Source organism: Lampetra fluviatilis, chromosome 44 (assembly GCF_964198595.1).
Source record: "Lampetra fluviatilis chromosome 44, kcLamFluv1.1, whole genome shotgun sequence".
Lineage (NCBI taxonomy): Eukaryota > Metazoa > Chordata > Hyperoartia > Petromyzontiformes > Petromyzontidae > Lampetra > Lampetra fluviatilis.
In genome coordinates this window covers 2,749,172-2,771,104 of record NC_136318.1, presented here as the reverse complement: position 1 = coordinate 2,771,104, position 21,933 = coordinate 2,749,172, and the positions used below count along the sequence as shown (strand labels likewise).

The following is a 21,933-nucleotide window of genomic DNA, read 5'->3' as shown; positions in this document are numbered from 1 at the left end:
TTAAATACGTTCTAACACGAGGAACACTTTTTATTGTATTCGAATGTGTATATGGTAAGATACAAATTTAGTTTAATTTCCATATATTTTTTAAAAGTGCTTTGTTTACTTTTCCTATACTTTGCACTCCTATCGTGTTTTTGTATTGTTTGCTGTTGTTAACATTCTGACCAACCCCAACTGGAAAAATATCGTTATAGCTCATCGGATTCCTCCTGCGGTATAGATATCGATTCGATATGTCGAGCGAGCAGCTGTAATCGGTAGGGTTTGCGGATTCGAATGTTGGTTGGGGTGGTTGACTCAGCCCATCATCCCACGGGGGCGGATAAAATCGGCACCACTGTGTGAGGAAGTCAAGTGTGGTTGTAGTTGTTAGATGGATATACTGTAGCAAAGTGTAAATCCCACTGGGTCAAAAAAACACATCAAACACTCGACGGTTTAGGCGATGGTCCTTCTTCAATAGCACATCATCGTGTGCTTTGACGAAGGGCATATCTCCCGAAACGTCGCATTATATAGATTTTTTCCTCATAGGGCGCGGTGTTATTATTGATGCACATGGTGGTGGTTGATGTTGTTGTTCTGCTTCTGCACGTGACAGCTGCATCGGCATCGCCGACAACTCTCGCGATGTGACGTCATCGCGCCGGCGCGGTTGCAAACGACGCGCGATGACGTCGCCGACATGGCGTGAAACAAAACTCGTGGGTGACGTCACCACGTCGCCGCGGTGCAAACCTCTGGCGATGACGTCCGCGCGAGTGTTCATCACGCGCGATGACGTCACCGCAACCCCCGCGTTAATGTAAAAATTCATCGCATCGATGACGTCACAAAAACCCTCGTCTTAACGACAACAAAACCTCATCGCCGCGATGACGTCACCGCAACCCCCGCGTTAACGACAACAAAACTCATCGCCGCGATGACGTCACCGCAACGAAAATAAAACTCATCGCCTCGATGACGTCACCGCAACCCCCCACCCCCCACCCCCCGCGTTAACGACAACAAAACCTCATCGCCGCCGTGACGACTTCAACCGCAGCGACAACAAAACCTCATCGCCGCCGCGATGACGTCATTGCAACGACAAAATTAATCGTCGCCGCGATGACGTCACCGCCGCCACCGCCGCGATGACGTCACACAGTGCCGCGCGCCGCCCGCTGAGATGGCGGAGGGCGCCGCGAGTCTGGTGGAGCGCGCCAAGGCGACGCTGGCGTGGTCCTGGAGCTACCTGTGGGCTCTCTGGTTCCTCATGGTGCTGCTGCTCGTCTACATCCTCAGAGCCCCGCTCAGGATCAACGAGAACATCAACACGGGTGGGTCCGTCGGGGTGGATCTTTGCCTCACGCGCGCGCGCGCTCGCTCGTTCGATCGTTCGCGCGTTGTCTTTCTCGGTCGCCTCCACGCGTGAGTGAGCAGAGAGACGCACAGACAGAGAGACAGAGAGAGACACAGAGACAGAGAGACACAGAGAGACAGAGACAGGGAGACGCACACACAGAGAGAGAGACGCAGAGACAGAGAGAGACACAGAGACACAGAGAGACACAGAGAGACAGAGAGACAGGGAGATGCACAGACAGAGAGACGGAGAGAGACACAGAGACAGTGAGACAGACAGGGAGACGCACACACAGAGAGACAGAGAGAGACAGAGACACAGAGAGAGACAGAGACAGAGAGACAGGGAGATGCACAGACAGAGAGACACAGACAGAGAGACACAGACAGAGAGACAGGGAGCGAGGGAGCGCGCACGAGGAGAGACGCGGTCCGGGCAACACTGAGAGCTCTTAGCACACTCACAACCCCGACTCACTCACTCGTACACCACTCACCCTGGGTCTCACTCACTCACTCATACATCACTCACCCTGACTCTCACTCACTCATACACCACTCACCCTGACTCTCACTCACTCACCACTCACCCTGACTCTCACTCACTCACTCACCCTGACTCTCACTCACTCATGTACCACTCTCACCCTGACTCTCACTTACTCATACACCACTCACACTGACTCTCACTCTCTCACTCACTCGTACACCACTCACCCTGACTCTCAATCACTCATACACCACTCACCCTGACTCTCACTCACTCATACACCACTCACCCTGACTCTCACTCACTCACCACTCACCCTGACTCTCACTCACTCACTCACCCTGACTCTCACTCACTCATGTACCACTCTCACCCTGACTCTCACTCACTCATACACCACTCACCCTGACTCTCACTCACCATGCAGAATGGTACACACTCGTGTACCATTCTGCATGGGTCTCACTCACGCACCACTCTCCCTGACTCTTACTCATGCAAAACTTTCCCCGGCTCAAACTCACTCATACACCACTCTCACTGGCTCGAACCCACTCTGTCTAGCTCTCTCACACTCATACACTTTATACAGCTCTCTCACACACACTCACTCTCACTGGCTCTCTCACTCATACCTGCTGTCCCTCATTCACTCACTCATTCACTCATACCTGATGTCACTCATACATTCACTCATTCCTGCTCTCATTCATATACTCATTCACTCATACCTGCTGTCACTTACTCACGCATGCACTCACTCATTCACTCATACCTGCTGTCACTCATTCACTCATATCTACTGTGACTCATTCACTCACTCATTCACTCTTACCTGCTCTCATTCATACACTCATAGCTGTTGTCACTCATTCACTCTTACCTGCTGTCACTCATACATTCATTCATTCATTTACTCAAACTTGCTTCTTGGGGCAGCTGCTGTTAGCGAGCACCTCCTCATTTGAGGTTGGTATTGGCCGTGAGCGGGAATCGAACTCGAGTCGCCGAGGTTCGTAACCGCTGCACTACCGCACATACAAAGATCCCCCGTGTAGCCTTAGACTGTAGGGGCAAGTGCTGTTAGCGAGCACCTATGCGGTCCGGCACGGCACACGAGGGGGTGGATGGCCAACACCACGCACCAGGTACTCATTTGAGGCTGAGTCGACCTAGGGGAGGCCCAGGACCGGTTCAGATAATCGTCACTGATGTTGGCCGTGAGCGGGAATCGAACCCGGGTCGCCGGGTTTGTATCGCTGCACCACCGCTCCCCTAACACATTCTCACACACACACTGTCTCATACTGTCACTCATATACTGTCACTCATATACTGTCACTCATGCACGTCTTCACCCGTGTGCCGGCGACTCCGCGTGCTTCCTAAACAACTTCCACGCGCTTCGTACCCCCTCGGTATTAATTTTAACTTGGCACGCTATCATCATCATCACACAGACATCATCCCGCTGTGTAGCATGCACAGGCTGTAGGAGAACCCCCCCCCCTGCTGCTGCTGTAGGAGAGACAAAACCCTATGGTTCCCCACCACGCGTTGTGTTGGTGTGGCCGCTTACCACGCCCGACCGCCTTTGTCTCCCCAGCCGCTAGAGTTTTACAACACCGCACCAGGAGGAGGGCCGTGTTATGCAACGCGCTCGTTTCAGTTTGATTCGACCTCGGGGAGGTGATCCAGGATTATGTCCTGATCTCACATCACAGATGTTATGGGTTTTAATTTTGCTCCCATCACTGCTGCCGACGTTGTGCCGTGTGTTTTTCTTTTTATCCGCCCCACAGCTCTGCTCGTTGTTGTGAGCCTCGCTCACGCAACCCGCCTTTGCTGCTTGGGAGGCCGATTTTGCCTCCCGAATGCCGATTGAGTTGTTTTCGTGAGCCAGATCTCTGCCGAATACGGAAAAGGCAGCATCGTCATCTAGCAGCGGATATATCCTGGATGAAGATGCCTTGGATTGGAGCGCTATCAGCGTCCACGATGTATTTGCGTAGTCCAACGCTGATTAGCCACAATGCTATGTGATCATCATTTGTAGTTCACCCCCGCCTAGACCATTAATCACAACATATGCCACTTGAGACAATGCCTGGGGAGGTCATAGAAAGTATTTGAATGATCAGCATCTCTCGAGTCTAGGGCCTCCGGCACATTCTTACTTAGGTTCAACCATCCATTCCCCACCTACTCCTTCATTGCCCCCTTGATAGTCCGCCCCCTTGATAATGAAATGCTCTGTGTGTGTAAGGGGTTACCAGCCCATTAGAGACCCACCCCCCATCTTTACCACTGCGGTGGTTGTGGGCACGCCACGAGGAATACCGTAATCAGCCGGGAAACGTCAACCTCGCCCCCCACGTCCCCACCCAGCGCTTCTTGAACCACGAGGATGTGTGGTGTGTGGTGTGGGGAGTAACCGGTTTGCTGGTTGCCCGCGATTGGTCGACACCCGTGAACGATAAACCCGCGATATTCAAGGGTTTCCCGTCAAGTTTATATTTGCTTACAGTCAAGACACTCGAACGACCTCTCTTTTTTATTATTGGTTCTTTCGGTAAAGTCACGTAGAAGGGAAATAATGAAATAATACAAATATAAAACAGTAAAATTCTCACGACGTTTCGACTTTACCGAAAGAACCAAGAATATGAATCCCTGCAGTCGCGAAAGCTTTAAATCAAAAAGACCTCTCTCTTTTTTACGATCAGAGGAAACAAGAAGATGCTCGGTGTAGTCGGCACTTTGTTTCGTTCATCATTTCGTTTTTTTTAATGCTTTATGTAAAACCCACCCCTCCTTTTTAAATGAAATATTTCACAAAGATTTCACGCTCTGCTCTCCTTACCCCTTTTCTCTCTCTCTACCCCCTCTCTCTACCCCCCTCTCTCTATCTACCCCCCCTTTCTCTCTACCCCCTCTCTCCCTACTCCATGTCTATGTTCCCCCTATGTTTTCTATGTAATATTTGTAAAATTATAATTTTAATGTAATTTTTTTTTACAAGTGCTGCATCTGCACCCAGCCCTTCTCGACCCCTCGCTCTGTCTCTCTCTCTGTCTCTCTCTCTCTCTGTCTCTCTCTCTGACTCTCTGTCTCTCTCTGTCTCTCTCTCTGTCTCTCTGCAAGGCAAGCAGCAGAGGAACACGACCCGATTGATGCAGCTAGCCCAGGCACATTGGATAGGGCGGGAGGAGTGGGGGACACGGGGAAGCGTATTTGTAAACGAGTGGGAGGATTTAATATAATACCTAGAGAGAGGGTTTATACGGAGACAGGAGACATTATGTCCAAAAATATGTCCCAATACAGGGAATACAGCGGGGGGGGGGGGGGTGGAATCTAAGGGTTTGTGAACGCTGATCACGCACGAAGACTCGAGGCGTTAAGCCAGCGGTTCTTAAACCTTTGCTGCAGCCTTGTACCCCTTTTGGTTGTCAATCGTTAAAAAAAAATGTAATGTTAATTAATACATAGTGTTTGATGAAACAAAGTAAGTTGTTACTTACGTGCCCGTTGCTTAATTTGCGTTTTCGATGATTTATCTTCTGACAAAAAAATCTGCCCACGTCTCGCACACACCCCCCCCTCCCCCAGAAAGGAGCATCTCACATCCCACCAGTGAGTTCGTGCACCCCAGGTTACGAAGAACCACAGCTTGAAACATTGCGCATAATGCCGATTGCTTAAAAAACTATCTACAAAATCACCACCCACCACCGTCATCTGGTGGTTGCTATTGCCAATTTCCACGGGAAGGGTTTTAACCTTGATGCAGCTAATCTGGCTGTGACGGTCCCACCTGATTACGGAGACTTGTGTTGCCTCCGAAACGTCGTGATTTTTTTTTACTTTCTACGTGACTTTACCGAAAAAACCTAAGAAGAGGGTTTTAACACTCACGACTCAAAATTATGTTCTACTTTCGACTGTGCGACGCGTTTCGACTATCAACTTGATCTTGCCTGTTGCTGTCTTTGGCACCGTCCACGTGGTATTGTCCGAGAGAAATGGGGCGAAGTTCTAATCACCTCGATCTGAGCCTGCTTTCTGTGCTTTTCCCGCTATAACGAAATGCAATGCAATTTTAACACAAATCACTCTTGCTAAATCGTTCATTTGCACCGCTTGCTGAGTGTGACCCTTGCATCGCGAATATCTAGAAAACAACCTTTTACAGCAGAGGGTGTCTCATTGTTATGATTGTTTACAAATATAACATTTAGTTTTATTGTTTTGCTCGGCTCAAAATGTTACCGGGTTTCTGTTCTTGAGCACAGCTGACATCTCAATTGAACGTGAGACCGTCCTTAATGCTACTCCACATGGGTTCGAATATAAAGCATGTATAATGCTCCTTCACTGCACCAGGAGACGCTGCACTGATTGTCTTTCCCCGTTTGGTGGACCCTTGCTCACGTGAACATGTATGCAGCAGTTCCCTCGTTTAACGCAGCAGTAGATGCGGTTCTAAAAAGTGTCGCGTTCGGCGAAAACCTGCGAGTTACTGAATCGTAAGCTTGCACTGTAAACCCGGCCTGCAAGTCAAAACGTGGCGGGGCATTGAACTGAGATAAGGTTAGGCCGGTGCGCTACTGTATCATTCCGCGTTACTGTTCATTCCGTTCAGCCCCGCAGCTCGAGAAAGTAGTTCCATTGCCGACCGCGCAGAGAGGTCGCGTTATAACGGGGCGCCTTCCGCGTTATAAGGAGGGCGCTTTCCGCATTTGTTCGAAAAGCGTTCCCTAATTGGAAGAATCGGCGTTGTAGCGAAAATGTGTTTTGTGAATTTCGTTAAGCGAGGAGGTACCTTGAAATCCACTGCTAATGCCGATTCTTGTACAACTTGCATTTAATTCAATTTGCATATGAAGTGTTTGGCAGTACACCTTTGCTATAAATCTATTATAACTTTAAAGTGTATTCGTTTGAGCAATCGGCGTTGTTGGCATGCGTTGACAGCTCTGAAATAGAAATGAAAGTTCCACATTGCCATGGTAGGGCCATTTTATTGGCAAAGCAAACCTGCATTGACTTTCAACACAAACAGCAAGCGTCTGTTCGGCTGACCATCTCATTCAAGAATCACACCGTTTTGGCTTCTATAACCTTTGCCGTGAGATTACCCTTGTAAGTGCGCTTCTGACAGCCCGCGGAGGTTGGGGTTGAGTGGACATCCGTTAGTGAACTTCCAACGGGGAAAGCGTCCGCTCATCCACGGTGTTACGGAAAGGAAGCCGTCGCCTCTGCGTGAGCATCTCACGATTGACCTCCCGAGATCTCCACTCCTCCAGAATTACGTTTGGCGCGTCGGCGCGGGTGTGCAATCCCCCATAGCGCTGCGGGAGCGTGTAGCACATTTTTGGCGAATGCACGTTGAACCTCTTTCCCATCGTACGTAGCCAACCGTGCTAATCGGAGGTGCATAGATGTCCTTCCACTGATTTAAAGGCCACCGTGCTTGTGATGCTAAGAGATGGTGACTCTCATTAGAACGTGGCCGGAGCTGTTTCACGTTTCCCTACACGATCCATTCACGGCGCAGAAGGCAAACCAGCCGGTCACCCCGCGCTCCCCACAACACTTGAGAAAGCCCCACATCGCAGACCAAAAGGGATTGTGTATCGCCACAGTACTTGCTATAATCAGCTGACCGAAGGTTGTCAGTCTCGCAAGTAAAGAACGTCTGATGGTCCTGTGCTGACAAGTTCATGTCTTAGTAGGTCAGTGGCTCCCTGCCACCCATTGTATACCTGGGAAACGAATGCACAGCTGTGCAGGGAGCTCTATTGGAGGTGCTTGCAGAGCTGTTTGGGCAGAATCCAGGAAGCAGCTGGAGGGGGCACGCTACACACGTAGCTTTGTGTGTGTGTGTGTTTTGCCTGTGAGAGCCTGGAAATCTCTGTGCCACGTGCTCTGCACCATAGGCATTGGGCTGTGAGAACTTGGCGATCTTTGCGCAATGCGCTCTGCACTAGAGAGGCTTTGGGCTATGATAACCTGGCGGTCTCTGCGCAATGCGCTCTTCGCCAGAGCGGAATTGGGCTCTGATAACCTGGCGGTCTTTGCGCAATGCGCTCCTCACCAGAGCGGAATTGGGCTCTGATAACCTGGCGGTCTTTGCGCCATTCGCTCTTCACCAGAGCGGAATTGGGCTCTGATAACCTGGCAGTCTTTGCGCAATGCGCTCTTCACCAGAGCGGAATTGGGCTCTGATAACCTGGCGGTCTTTGCGCCATTCGCTCTTCACCAGAGCGGAATTGGGCTCTGATAACCTGGCAGTCTTTGCGCAATGCGCTCCTCACCAGAGCGGAATTGGGCTCTGATAACCTGGCGGTCTTTGCGCCATTCGCTCTTCACCAGAGCGGAATTGGGCTCTGATAACCTGGTGGTCTCTGCGCCATGCCCTCAAATACGGGGGAGGCACACGGTGCGGGGGGGGGGGTATAGGGAGCATTTGACCCTTGCCTGTGACGTGTTGCCACATGGTCTCTGCGCTGTTCTGCCCGACCCGTGTCATGCGTACGGGGCCGCGCTGACAGCTCAAGGGAGCAGCACTCTTCCGTCTCCTGCCAGGGATTCACTGTCGGTGTGAGTGCAGCTTCAGAATCAGAATATTTATTTTTTCTTCCCTGGAGGGATCCCATGAGCTCTCAAGCTCCCTTTCGCACATGTCCAGTAGAGGGAGGTCATAAAGTTAGAACAACAAACGATGGCAAAAAAAAATTATCTGAGTGCTAAATACAGGAAAGGAAAGCAAATTACAAATATATATATACGTAAAAATAGATCCAGTACTGTATATGTTTAAATTGCATAAGTACACAAATTCCCAAGGTTTGGCAAGGCAGCAAATCAACAGCGGTCTCAGACCACACCAACGCAACACGCAGTCACTCAGTACACTTGCACGTAAAAATGTAACTATCGATACACGGGAAAGGATTAAACTTTACAAATCTCATTTGCAAATGCGGTCATATCACACAGTGTTAATCTTCTGTTTCAGGATAGATTTTTAAGGAAGATTTACAATGTTGAGGGAGGACGCGAGGTTGTTCCAAAATGCTGGTGCTGCAACGGCAAAGGCGTTGTCACCCATTCCTATTCTTGTTCTTGGGATAGTACTGGTAGGAACCTCCTGGTTACACCAGCCCACAGGGGATTATTGTGTCCGTCTGTCGTGCAGGGAGGGGCTGGGTGGGGAGGGAAAGGCTGGGTGGGGAGGGAAGGGCTGGGTGGGGAGGGAGGGGCTGGGTGGGGAGGGAGTGGCTGGGTGGGGAGAGAGGGGCTGGGTGGGGAGGGAGAGGCTGGGTGGGGAGGGGCTGGGTGGGGAGGGAGGGGCGGGGAGGGTGGGGAGGGGCGGGGTGGGAGGGGTGGGGCTTGGTGGAGAGGGGCTGGTCACCCCGTGGTGCCCTTATAAAACTCCACGTTTAACCTACTCACGCCGGCTTGTGCCTGCCCTCACAGTCAGCCATATTTGCGGAATACACCACGCCGCCGTTGACCCTGGCCACTGACCGAGCAACCCAACGTTCCTACCAGCTCCCTCTGCAGGAATGTGTTTAAAAGGCAATTCGATGGACATCTGAGGTTTCTTGGGTTTGCCAATGGGGTTAATGATTTAGCTAAGTCTAGCGCAGCTTTGCCAATAAGAATGTTATAGATGAACAGTGACCCATGTAGATTTCTTCTTCCATCAAGTGATGTGAGATTGGATTTTAAGTAGAAGTCAAGATTTAAGTAGAGGTCACAATGGCAGGTCCTGTATGGTAGCAGCGTCACAGTTGTCAAAAGAGTGGTACAATGAGGGCTTGGACAATTTGCAGGCGCAATCGTATGGGGGAAAACCAATGTTTTGATTCTGTATAAAAACTATTGCTTTTAATTTATTTGTCTTTGGGATGTGATCAATATGGGGTTGGAATGCAAGTTTTCACTTTCGACACTTTAACGGTTCAGCCCTGCCATTTTTCTACGAACGTGTGTTCGTGACGTGTGTGTGCCGGTTTATTTTTGGTGGCATTCGACCGTGCAAAGAAAGGTACGCGTGGCAGCACGCGCCCGTTATAACATGTCCTCTCACGCCTATGCTCATCGCGCAGGATAGCATAACATTAAATCTTGACTTAAAGCTTTTGTGACTGTGGGAATTCATATTATTTGGGTCTTTCGGTAAAGCCACGTAGATAGAAAAATAATAAAATTAATATTATAATAACAGCAACAAACGATAGACAAAAACACGATAACATTGTGCGGTGGTTTTTATTTTTGCACAAAGCGAGAGAAAAAAAGCGTAAAACTGCACAACAATATGAAACAATGCATCGAATAAGAGCATTAGTGCTTTGCCTGGGGGTGCGAGATGCCCTTTCTCTGGGCGTGCGAGACATGGCCAGATTTTCTTTTTTAAAGAACGTTAGTTAATCATCGAAAAACACAAATTAAGCACGGGTACGTAAGTGACAACTTACGTTGTTTCATCAAACCTACGTAGTTATTAACATATATTTTTTTACGATTCAGAACCGAAGGGTGGGTGTGCAAGGCTGCGGTAAAGGTTAAGAACCACTAAATAAGAGCAATGGGCCAACCAGAAAGAGACAATGCACCTTCACATATCTGTCCCTGCCATCGGCCACATGGGCTTCTGGGAATGCATAATTTCATCAGCGTTGGTTCAGCGCACAATCAAACTCTGGATCGATTTCAACTTGCAGCCTCTCGTCAGGAGAGTCAGGCTTTCTAGGACCGATGCTGGTGGACTACCAGACGTTCTGGTTTACTGAAGGCTGACTCCGCTATTGAGACATTGCATGTCGAAACCGGCCGACAGTTTGCATGCGCGTTGAACCAATGCTGCTGAAATTATGCACTTCCCAGAAGACCGTGTCATGGTGGCGAGATGTTAACTACCTCGCCTGGTATACAGGAGGTCGTGGGTTCGATTCCAACCCTGACGCCTACTGTATATGTGGAGTTTGCGTGTGTCTCTCCCCGTGGTCGCGTGGATTTTTCTCCGGGTCATCCGGCTTTTCCCTCTGCATTTGGCTGCTATAAATGTACACGTGATGATAAGCTACTTCCTCAAGCTATCATTTGTCTTGGCCAGGTCGCTTCTGAAAAAACAGCTCAGTGGGCCTTACCTGGTAAAAAAAGTGCGGCCGATGAGATGTGTAAACGAAAACTCCTCCTTCGTCGTGGCACGCTGTATTGTGCAGAACATGTGCTGTGTCGACAGCTGGTTTGCTGCACCAAAAGAGATTTTGTTGAGCCGCAGCGCCTTGCACAGGAGACACCGTGTTTAGGTGCTTGCATTCAGCAGATCACCTGGGCAGGTGGCTTCTGTGTGTGTGTGTGGTATTGTGGACAGGATTTTTGGCAGAGCAGTCGGACTGAATGATTCACGCATTGTTGGATGTCTATTCCTCGATCCGATTTTAGGTAGGAGTATAAGATATATATCACTTCATCTCATCGATTGTTAGAGGTGTAAAGAATTGTAGAATGGATAGTCAATCCTCAAATTGATGGTAAAAGTGTCTTCCTTATCAGGAGAAACTAAAAATGTATAGTATTACGTTTAGTTTCAATGGGAACAGATGGGGAAAACATCACACCGTGTGGTGCAAATAGGATTTGCATGATACAGTTGTTGAAGGCCAATCTAACACGGCACACGAATCTACTGAGGGGCAAATCCACGCCTGTCAACACGGTATGGTTTACCCCGTATTCTTGTACAGGGAAATTGAGTTTGAAGGTCCATACGGCGTACAGCCGTTTTAATACGGAGCGAAAAAATTGTCTATTTGTTGGTGTTTCTTCCTTGTGATGGGACGTTGTTGAATGAACGTTGAGATTTATAAGGGGCAAGAGGTGACCAATAAGGTCTGAATTGGTCTGTAATACGGTAGGCAGCGCTGATAAGGGGTTGACGGGTATGCAAATCGATGTCTCCCGGAGGGAAAAAAAACACAACACGCACAAATGACGCGTTAAGTGGGCGATCCAGGCCTCCACCTCCCGCCCCTTGTCCATTGGCCACGGCACAGTGCGGCACCCCCAGCCCTCTCCGCTGCCTCGGTTTGCGAATGCTCAGTTGGAGAAACGAACCAGGGGGACCGTGCACAGAGAGACGCGGACGCACGCACACGAGTAACACTCGCACGCGGGCGCGGAGACGCGTACGCACACTGATACACACGGACGCACACAGCCGCACACGGACGCACACGAATGCACACGGACACACAAGGACGCACACAAGACACACACAAGACACACATTCGGGTCGCCGGGTTCGTAGCGCAACTGGCTAACCGTTTCGCTCCCGCTCCCCATCAGTCAGGCTTGCTTGAACGAATGAATGTAGCATTGAGTACGGACACACACACGCATTTTCCATTATAACTCCGGTGTTATTCACGTCCCCCGAGTTTACTGTATACCCAGAAGTCAGTAATGTTTATCGTTACACGTAAATAAATCAATTATACAACTGTCACGCGCCTGGTAGTGAAATGCCTTCTGTATATACTTAGAACATATTTAAGCAGAACCTGCCGGCAGTGCCTCTTGCCACGTAGCCGGCTCGACGGTTCAACGGTGGAGCGAGCGGCTCCACATTGGAAAGGTTACGAGTTCACATCCTCCTGAGCCGATGAACGACACTACAAACCTGTCAACCCCTTCTCAGTGCCCTACCTTCTTACAGACCAATTCAGAGCTTATTGGTCACCCCGTGCCCTTTATTAATCTCCACGTTCATCCTACATCACAAGGGAGAAACACAAGCAGACACATTGTTTTTTGCCCGTATTGAAACGGGCTGTACGCCGTATGGACATGAAAACTCAATTAGTCGATACAAGAATACGGGTAAACTGGATGAGTTGACAGCTTTTGCAGTAGAACCTCTTCTTAACGACGGTAATTGGTTCACACGAAAACGGTCGTTAAGTGATGTTGGTCATTAAGCGAGTAAAGGAAATACACGTTAAAGGCTTCATTCGTTCCGATGGCATCGAAAGTTACCCCTTTTTCACCCCAAAAAACTAACTTTATAATATTAAAATGATGGATATCAATACGTAAAGATACTAACAACATTATAAACACAAACTATTACAAGAAACACGGTTAATCAATGCATTAATTAATAATTACTGGACAATACAGCCCGTCGTTAAGAGGGGAATGGTCAGTAAGGGAACACATTGGGCTATATGGAGGCCCGTCTACTATACACTACACTATACACTACACTATACACTACACTATACACTACACTATACACAAACACATTCCTGCGGAGGGAGCTGGTAGGAACGTTGGGTTGCTCGGTCAATGGCCAGGGTCAACGGCGGCGTGGCGTATTCCACAAATATGGCCGACTGTGAGGGCGGGCACAAGCCGGCGTGAGTAGGTTAAACGTTGAGTTTTAAAAGGGCACCACGGGGTGACCAGCCCCTCCCCTCCTCATCCAGCCCCACCCCTCCCACCCCCCACCCAGCCCCACCCTCCTCACCCAGCCCCTCCCCACCCTCCCCTCCCTACCCAGCTCCTCCCCACCCTCCCCTCCCCTCCCTACCCAGCTCCTCCCCACCCTCTCCACCCAGCCCTTCTCCACCCTCTCCTCCCCACCCAACCCCTCCCGTCCCCACCCAGCCCCTCCCTCCCTGCACAACGGACGGACACAATAATCCCCTGTGGGCTGGTGTAACCAGGAGGTTCCTATCAGTACTATACACTACACTATACACTACTATATACTACACATTGGGCTCTATGGGGGCCTGTCGTTAAGCGATTAGTCGTTAACAGGGGTGGTCGTTAAGCGGGGTTCTACTGTACATACAACTTCGTGGGGGAAGTCAACAGAAGTTGTCCTGAAGATAAGATTAAAGCTCACCGCCCACCATAGGCCTTTGTAATTTCCACCAACTCGCTTGTAAGATAAGCACCGATTCCTTAATGCTCATTTGAGCAGGAAAATCACTTTGACTCCGGCGTTTGCCGTTGGTTCGGCTGACGGCGATCTTGAAACCAGAGAGTTGCACGTTTATTTCTTTCATTGGCAATTCCAGCAAAAAGTGAGTGGATCATTTTTGTTGTCAAGTTGCGGTGAAAAACACGATCGCGGTAAAAACGTTGCAAATACACTCACGCGTGCTGTAGTAAATGTTAATCTTTTAATAATAATAACGATAATGTACGTTTGTAGGGCGCGTTTCATCCGTAGATCCCAAATGTGCCCGTGCATGGAAAGCATGCACGGGCACATTTGGGGTAAACAGGCTCAGCGCGTGGGGGTTTAAAGGCCAGTTTAAAGAGGCGAGTTTTCAAGATGGACTTAAATGTAGCTCTTCATGATCAACGTTTTTGGGTTAGATCGCGTTATTTATAAATGTGTCATAACCCTCCACCACCCGACACGGCCATTCAGCAAAAAAAAGTGTCACGTAGAAAAAAGACAAAATAGTTCACTACTTTAGCACACCGGTGTTGAAGCGTGAAACCACAACATTTGCAATTTTTTGAGTAGTACGACGTTTCGCTGGTAATTGCATCCAGCATCATCGGGCAATTCGCCAGAATGGTGAAAATGTAGCTCTGACGAACCCTGACTTAATTTTCTTGGTTCTTTCGGTAAAGTCACGTAGAAGGGAAATAATAAAATAATAAAAATAAAACATTGAATAATTCTCACGACGTTTCGGCCACAACGCAAGCAGCGCTGTCTTCCCGACAGACTTGTTCTTCACCTGAGGACGGCTGCTTGCGTTGTGGCCGAAACGTCGTGAGAATTATTTTATTATGTTTTATTTTTATTATTTTATTATTTCCCTTCTACGTGACTTTACCGAAAGAACCAAGAAGATGAATCCCTGCAGCCACGAAAGCTTTAAATCGGACCTTGACTTAATTGGCAAGGGCAAGGCTTGGGATATTGCACAGTGGAGAGAGCGCAATGAGCCCTGGTAGGATAGGGATGGTTTGGTTTTATTTGTATGTGTTTGGGTGATTTGTTTACTTTTTTTGTACATTAAAACCTTGGATTGCGAGCACAATTCATTCCGCAAACGTGTTCGTAATCCAAAGCACTCGTATATCAAAGCGAATTTCCCCATAAGAAAGAATGGAAACTCAGATGATTCGTTCCACAACCCAAAAATACTGTATTCATATAAAAATGATTAATCCAAAATACCTTTTAATATTTTTTATACTTAAATTTAATAGAAAGTAATCAAATGTGTTAATTAAATTTAATCGTGGCTGGTGTGAGGGAGACGAGAGAGAGGAGAGGAGGGTTATTGTGTAGGACGACTTTCACTTGCAGTACAGTTACTAAAGAACAGTCACTACACTTGGACACAAAATAAAAAAAATGCTTTACGCACACACACGTGGTCACAACACTATAGTAAACAGTGTACGCTCGCACGGATGTTGGCTTTACGAGTGAGGCATGCCGACTGAGACCGAGCATGGGAGACGATTACCCACAATCCCGCAGCGAGAGAGAGAGAAGAACCATTGGCTCAGTTGTGATCACGTGACGCTCGGCAGACAAAGCGCATACTGTACGTACTAGAGTACTCGTATTGCAAGACCTCGCTCGTTTATCAAATTAATATTTATTTAAAAAATTGCTCGTCTTGCAAAACACTCGCAGACCAAGTTACTCGCAATCCAAGGTTTTACTGTAATTTGCACTACTATCGTGTTTTTGTACCGTTTGTTGTTGTAGCGTTCTTACCCCGTGCCCCGACTGGATATCTGTGAACAAAGAGCTTCGTAGATCATCGGATTCCTCCAGTCTTGAATCATGATTCTGATTCTCAGAGCCGCATGCGTCTCGGCTGAACTGTCGCGGTAACTCATCGCCGGTGGTCGTCTGGTCATCATAGTTGTCATCGTCACCTACTTTATCATCCCACTGATTTAGTGGTGCAGTAAAAAAAAAACCTGAAGCTGGACTCATTGGGGAGCGAGCCTTTCTGGTTATGGGGGATGGGTGACAGTGTAAATAATTAAGTAATGTATAAAGCATCATCATCATCATCGTCAGCAGCAGAAGCCACAGCCGTCATGATTAATCCATTACTGGATAAAGGCCTCGCTAAGCGTCCGTCGCCACCTCGTGATTTGGCGATGCAAAAATATCTATCGAGCGCCTGCGCATGAGCGGATTTCGTTGCCTCCATTTGTTGGTGGACTTCCTCCTCCTCCTTTCTCTTTCTTTGAGGCCATTTTCCCGCAATTTAACACAACCTTGAATTCGGTGTCACGTCGTGAGATTAAAGTGATTCTTTCTAGATTTGAAGCTTTCGTGACTGCAAGGATTCATACTCTTAGGGTTTTTCGGTAAAGTCACGTAGGTTAAAAATAAAATTAATAGAAGTAATAATAGAAATAAAATAATAAATGACGACGTTTCGGGGATGTGACGGTCCCACCTGATGACGGAGACTTGTGTTGCCTCCGAAACGTCGTCATTTATTATTTTATTTCAATTATTACTTCTATTAATTTTATTTTTTACCTACGTGACTTTACCGAAAAAGCCTAAGAGTATTAAAGTGTTTCGTTCGGACCTCTCGCAGTGCAGTGCAGCGCTTTCGTGTTGGAGAACGCTTCAACAAAGTAGATATCGTAGAGCTCTTCGAGTGTTCTCTGGTCAAGTTTTCAAGTTTCAAGTTCATTTATTAGGTACAGCCCTGTGAGCCATTCGGCTCTAGAATCGGGTGCAACCGCAACAAACAAAAAAACTAAAAACATGAACAAGAAAACATCTTAAAGTGACTTTGTGCAAACAGAAAATCCAAGAAAAGACAGCAAAATATTGCAGAAAAAGCACCGTACACCAACACTGTGTGCAAAAATCCCAGTGGGATGCAAGTCAAACAACAACAACCACAAGACAACTTAGTCCGCACAGGAGAGAAGCGGAATCATGTTCCCGCCCACTCTGCATGTGAGAGTGACGTTCGTCTCTTGGCAGTCAAAGCGGGAGTTCATTTTTAAAGCGCTGCTATTTAGCCAAATTGCATGCAGAAACACATCTAATGTGATGAAAAATAAGAATGGATACTGGCCAAGAAAGGTCCCAAGGATGTAAATCTAATGCGATGAGGTTTTTTTTGTGTGTGCAGCCATTGCTGACTGAGCTGAGAACATCAACTCAACTACCCTAGTTTAACCACAAGCGGAGAAGATCAAGTTTCAGCGAAATGCACTCCTAACGCAAAAGTTGCGGTGGCTCGGTTCGTATCACCGGGAGACGTATTTGCCGGAGCACTGCTCTACTGCAGCAGAGAACACGACGGCAAATGGTTCCTGCTGCATTCTCTATAGTTTCTGGGGCAGTGTGGTGGAAGGATAATACTTTAGAAAGATGATTGGAGAGTTTCACCGATGACCGTGCCCACAATTGACGGGATAATTAATCGACGATGACTCCCGATTTACGCGAATTTGATGTGAATGCAATCTGGTCTCGTTAAGATCCCTCCTACAATCCTGTCCGTGCTATGCGACGGGGGGCGGTGGGGGTGGCAGTCATTTACAAAGGTGGCCTTGAGCTCGCGACGGAAATTCCACATTCCTGTCACGGCCCAGACCTTTGATAGGACAGCCAACGTTGACTTCCCGCGAAGTTGTTTTGCTCTGTTTAATCTGGCGCGAGGACTCGCAGCGACCACGATGGATTAATTTGTCATTTGCGAAGGGGCGATGGGTTGCCACCACGTGTAATCCCAATTGAGTAATTTTCGGGTAATTTTGCGAATTTTGGCAAAATTTTTACCCTGCCGGCGGCAGACAGCGGCACCCCCGCACCCTTGCCAATGACGTCAGACGATGTTTAACGTCTGTGCTGTGAAGGAGACGGCGCGTCGTGGTGTGATCACCGTTATTGCACCGCAGTGTTAACCAGGGGCAGCCGCTGGATTCGAACCTCTGTGACGAGCGGCGAACGCAGCGCCACCGCCGGGGCTGCGTCGCCACCGTTGAGTCAGCTGATGTTGAAGAGGGCACAATCGGTTAGATGCAATGTCGATGAAATTATCTCTTCCTTAAAAATAAATATATACTAACACGGAATAGCTGTGCAGTGATGTGCTTTAAAATATATATATAGAGATTTGTAGTGATTTATACATATTTATTCCTGTAATAAAAAAAAAATTACGTGAAATTGTGTACATTTAAATACCCAGTGCATACGTAAATGTCGATGATGCACTGGCGCAGCCGCTAGCGCACGTACATCAATCTGATCTTTTTTTTCTTTCGCAATTTAGGGTGGCATCAGAGCGATTGTTGGTAACCATGGAGAACCACACGTCAAAGGAAGGAGACCGTGCACCCAATTATTCCCTGCTACCTTTTTCAATCCTTCACCCCATTGGCCCGCACTTTGTGAACCCAGCAAAAAATTCTTCTGACGGAAATTTGGATTCGCCAGTGATTAAAATCGCAGGTATTTATATAATCACGCGGTGTGCCGTCAAGTCCGTAGGAATTATCCCATCGCGTATAACCTTCAAAACACACGGTGCACGACGCACATGTGGTCATAAAGGAGGAGAAATCAATCTCGGCTGCACAGGCTCTGACGTCACGGCCTCTTTGAGGCACGGCCTCCATTGTGTGGCACCGCACAAACCCTCGGCAGCTGCCGCCGCCGCCGCCACCGCCGATACTGCCGCTACGCTCGGCGCGGGGGGGGTTCGGGGCGGGGTGGGTGGGTGCCTCCGTCTGCAGCGAGCGGCAACGACCGGCTCCCGGGCGCCGTCGTCGCGAGCATCCGACGCGTGGCGCCAGCCGGTTGGAGCGCGGGCGGGTTTTTCCTGTGAAGCCGTCGCTGGTCTGCCCGAGGAGGAGCTCTTGGTGGGGTTAAATCGTGGGCGTGTGCGCGCGCTATTCTGCTTTTGGCTGCTTCTTCTTCTTCTGCTGCTGCTGCTGCTGCAGCCATGTTCAGCGCCGACTCGTCACGTCAGTATACTCTATTATTCCTCTCCTCCCGCAACACCCTTTTGTCCGCGCCGCCGCCTTTGTCTGCGCCTAATGTGCCTTGCATGCACTCGCACTTTCTAGGTCGCTGCCGAGCGTTCGGCGATTTTGTCCCGTTCTTGCGATGATGGAGGGAATATTTCGGTGACATTTTTTGCCGTGCCTGCTGCAATAGACCATTGATTATTTTGCTGTTGCAGGCACTTGGCCGTGGTGCGCTGTCGTCCCTTTGACGCCTTAGGAATATGATATTTTGCTCCACGATGTCGAGCCGCGGATTAATTTGTGCTGCTTAATTTTCGTATCCTCGGTTGACGTTAAATTGGCTTGGTTAAGGACGTGGCACGCTATGACAGCAGCCATGATCTTTTGATTATAAATAACCAAGTGGCTTTGCTATTCTTTGTGCTGTCAATGAAAGGGATGCGTGCGCCATATTATAAATACTCGGCTGCACTGCTCACGGTTGGCTCCGTATCGTACCGTTGCTTTCTTCGTTTTACCCCTTCAGAGGTGAGTAAATGTCTCGTCAGATGAAACTGGGGGGGGGCACACACACACACACACTGGCATTTGTGGACAGTCTCGTGGTATTACGCTACCGCACGCATTGGACAGAAATGTATGTGTTACGTGAACTGGACACGAATCTATTGATCATGGTAATATATTATTGATGTATTTGGATGTGATTTAGATGGAGGTGAAAGCGAGGTTCCTCTACGGTATTTTTGTTTTTAGAGCACATGGAGTCTGTCTGGCGGGGCGGAACAGCGTTTTCCCGCTCGCTATCTGAAGGTTGCGAATTCGAATTTTGGTTGGTGGTTTGACTCGGCTCATCATCCGACCGGGGTTGATAAAATAGGTACCACTTGATGAGGAAGCCATGAAGTGGCTGCCCTGTGGATAGACTCACCTCTGCCGTAAGAATGTTGAATTTCCACCACCTGGCTCAGGGCTGTAAACAAAGAGCCAAGCTTTGCCCGGGTGCTCATTCGAGCAATAACTCACTTTGATATTTTGTGCTTAAAAAAAAAATCTACGGTTAAAAAAATATCACACTAACAGCAACGTTTTTCTACCGAAATATGAATTGTCACCAAAACCTTCATTATAAACTTATTCTGAAGTCCCTCGTTTTAAAGCTTATTCTTATAATAAGCCCATCAAACGTACTCCAGTGTAGAGGAAAGTAAAGGATTTCACCTAAACAGGCATCCGTTTAGCATCGTATTCCCAAAAGCCATTGACGTGCTGTCACGTGTTTGTGCATACGGCATCCCTGAAATGATATCTAGACCACTCTCCCGTATGCAGTTTTAACAAATCAGCCGAGTTGCTGCCATTACTATGGACGGCCTTGGGCCCTTTTATTTCATCATCTTGGGCCATCTCTACGCGCCCCCAGGATACTCCCTGCGTCTCCTCCGCAGTAACGCCGAAATCAAAACGTTGCCATTTTGTCGCCAGTCACCGTTTTACCAAGGGTCTTCATTTGTTTTAACGACCACCAGCCTCGCGATCACCCAGCAAGGTGTAGCCCCTCGGCTTGCTCCCTCGTGGCCTGTGGTCCCGTCTCTGGGCCGGCGGTGTGCACACTCGCTCGCACCTCGCCCCACCCGCTCGCCCTTTCCCACCGGACGGCTTCGGCGGGCCCCGACTGCTGAGCTTAACGATCGTTGCCAACTGTTAATGGTGCCGGTGGGCGCGCGTTCGTGCTCGCACTCGGTGTGTGCGTTGTGCCACTGTTGGGGGGGTGCATTCAAGTGCTTTTTGCCGAGCCGTTTGTTCGAGAAACGAGAGTAGTGCCGCCGTGGTTCTGACGGAGGTCGTGACGGCGCTGCCCGGCGGGTAACCGCCGTTTCGCCGCTCGTTTGCAAAGGTTTCCGCGGTTCTAATCTGGCACGTCTCCCCCGATGAACACTGCTGCGGTGTGCGTTAACCGTAAAAACATGCTCGGTGGGCTTCACAGTGGACGCTCAAAGATGCAGTGACGCAATTCAAAACGAGTAGGCCATTGTGAGATAGTGGTCATGGCCCAGATTTTGCCAGATTTGAAAGATCTGCAAATTGCTCAATTGGGGATTGCACGTGGCGAAAACTCGCCCCCTGCTGTCAAAACTACCGCAGACCGTGTCTGTGAAACACAGAGCTCTCTCTGTTTCACAGACACGGCACGAATCGCGAATGTCCTGAATTGTTATTCATTATTACGAGTGCGTTGTGGCCTCGTTTGGGTCGGCGTGCTGTGAATGACACAGGCAAATCTTCCACGTCGGCTTACATTGCATGCAAAGATGTGGTACTCCGCTGACAGGTTCCTTTTTATACCGACGTGAATTCATGTTCTCGTTTGGGGTCTCTGGATTCCACGGGGAGGCATTTGATTGTAAATGCTCATTTGGTGCTGTTTGGGAGCATTCGAATAACAATTTACAGATCCAGTGCTCAATAGCAGGCGCCCGGCACTGTGTTGACCGTGTGGTATTGTTTTACTTTACTTTACCCACGATGGGCCGTGTGGGTTTGTGATGTCTGAATCGGTAAAGGTTCAAACACGTATGTATGTTGAGCTTCTTTCGCACCATACGTAGGCAACCGTGCTAATCGGAGGTGGGGGGGAAGGACAACAAACTAAACACAAAAATCGGTTCTAAAGAAATGAGTTTTCAATCTAGATTTCAAGGGTGCATAGCTCCAGCGGCTTCCTAATATCGGAAGGAAGAGCGTTCCAGAAGGCCGCAGAAGCGCGCCTGAAAGCTCGCGATGCCAGTGACCGTCTTTGTTCAACGGCGAGCATGACCGGATTTCGCGCGATGGTTTTTACGCTGCTTAACGAGATCAGCAAGGTATTGTGCTTCATTTGCGGCAAGCACTTTGTGTGCAATGAAGCCAACACCAATCTCAGAGGGACAGTGGGGCAGTGTGGTGCTGTGAATGGCGGTAGGGCTTGTACGAGGGCGTGCGTCGGAGTGAGGGTAGATCCCCGTCTCCGTGGCTGCCCATCGTAATAGCGGTCGCACCGCACACCGTGGCGTTACCAAGTT

At 48.8% G+C, this 21,933-nt stretch overlaps 1 protein-coding gene across 4 annotated transcripts in view; it reads left to right on the top strand.

The window, feature by feature from the left end:
- The first annotated feature begins 1,148 nt into the window (after positions 1–1,148).
- Positions 1,149–21,933, top strand: part of ST7 (suppression of tumorigenicity 7) — a 94,928-nt gene continuing 74,143 nt past the window's right edge. For 2 of the 4 annotated variants that reach the window (XM_078876467.1, XM_078876466.1), the window contains exon 1: positions 1,150–1,331. In XM_078876467.1, the coding sequence (XP_078732593.1) occupies positions 1,181–1,331 (151 nt within the window). In that variant the 5' untranslated portion in view covers positions 1,150–1,180. Of the gene's footprint in view, positions 1,332–18,604; positions 18,869–21,933 lie in introns of those variants that run through there. The other 2 variants (XM_078876465.1, XM_078876468.1) reach the window with 2 other exon arrangements.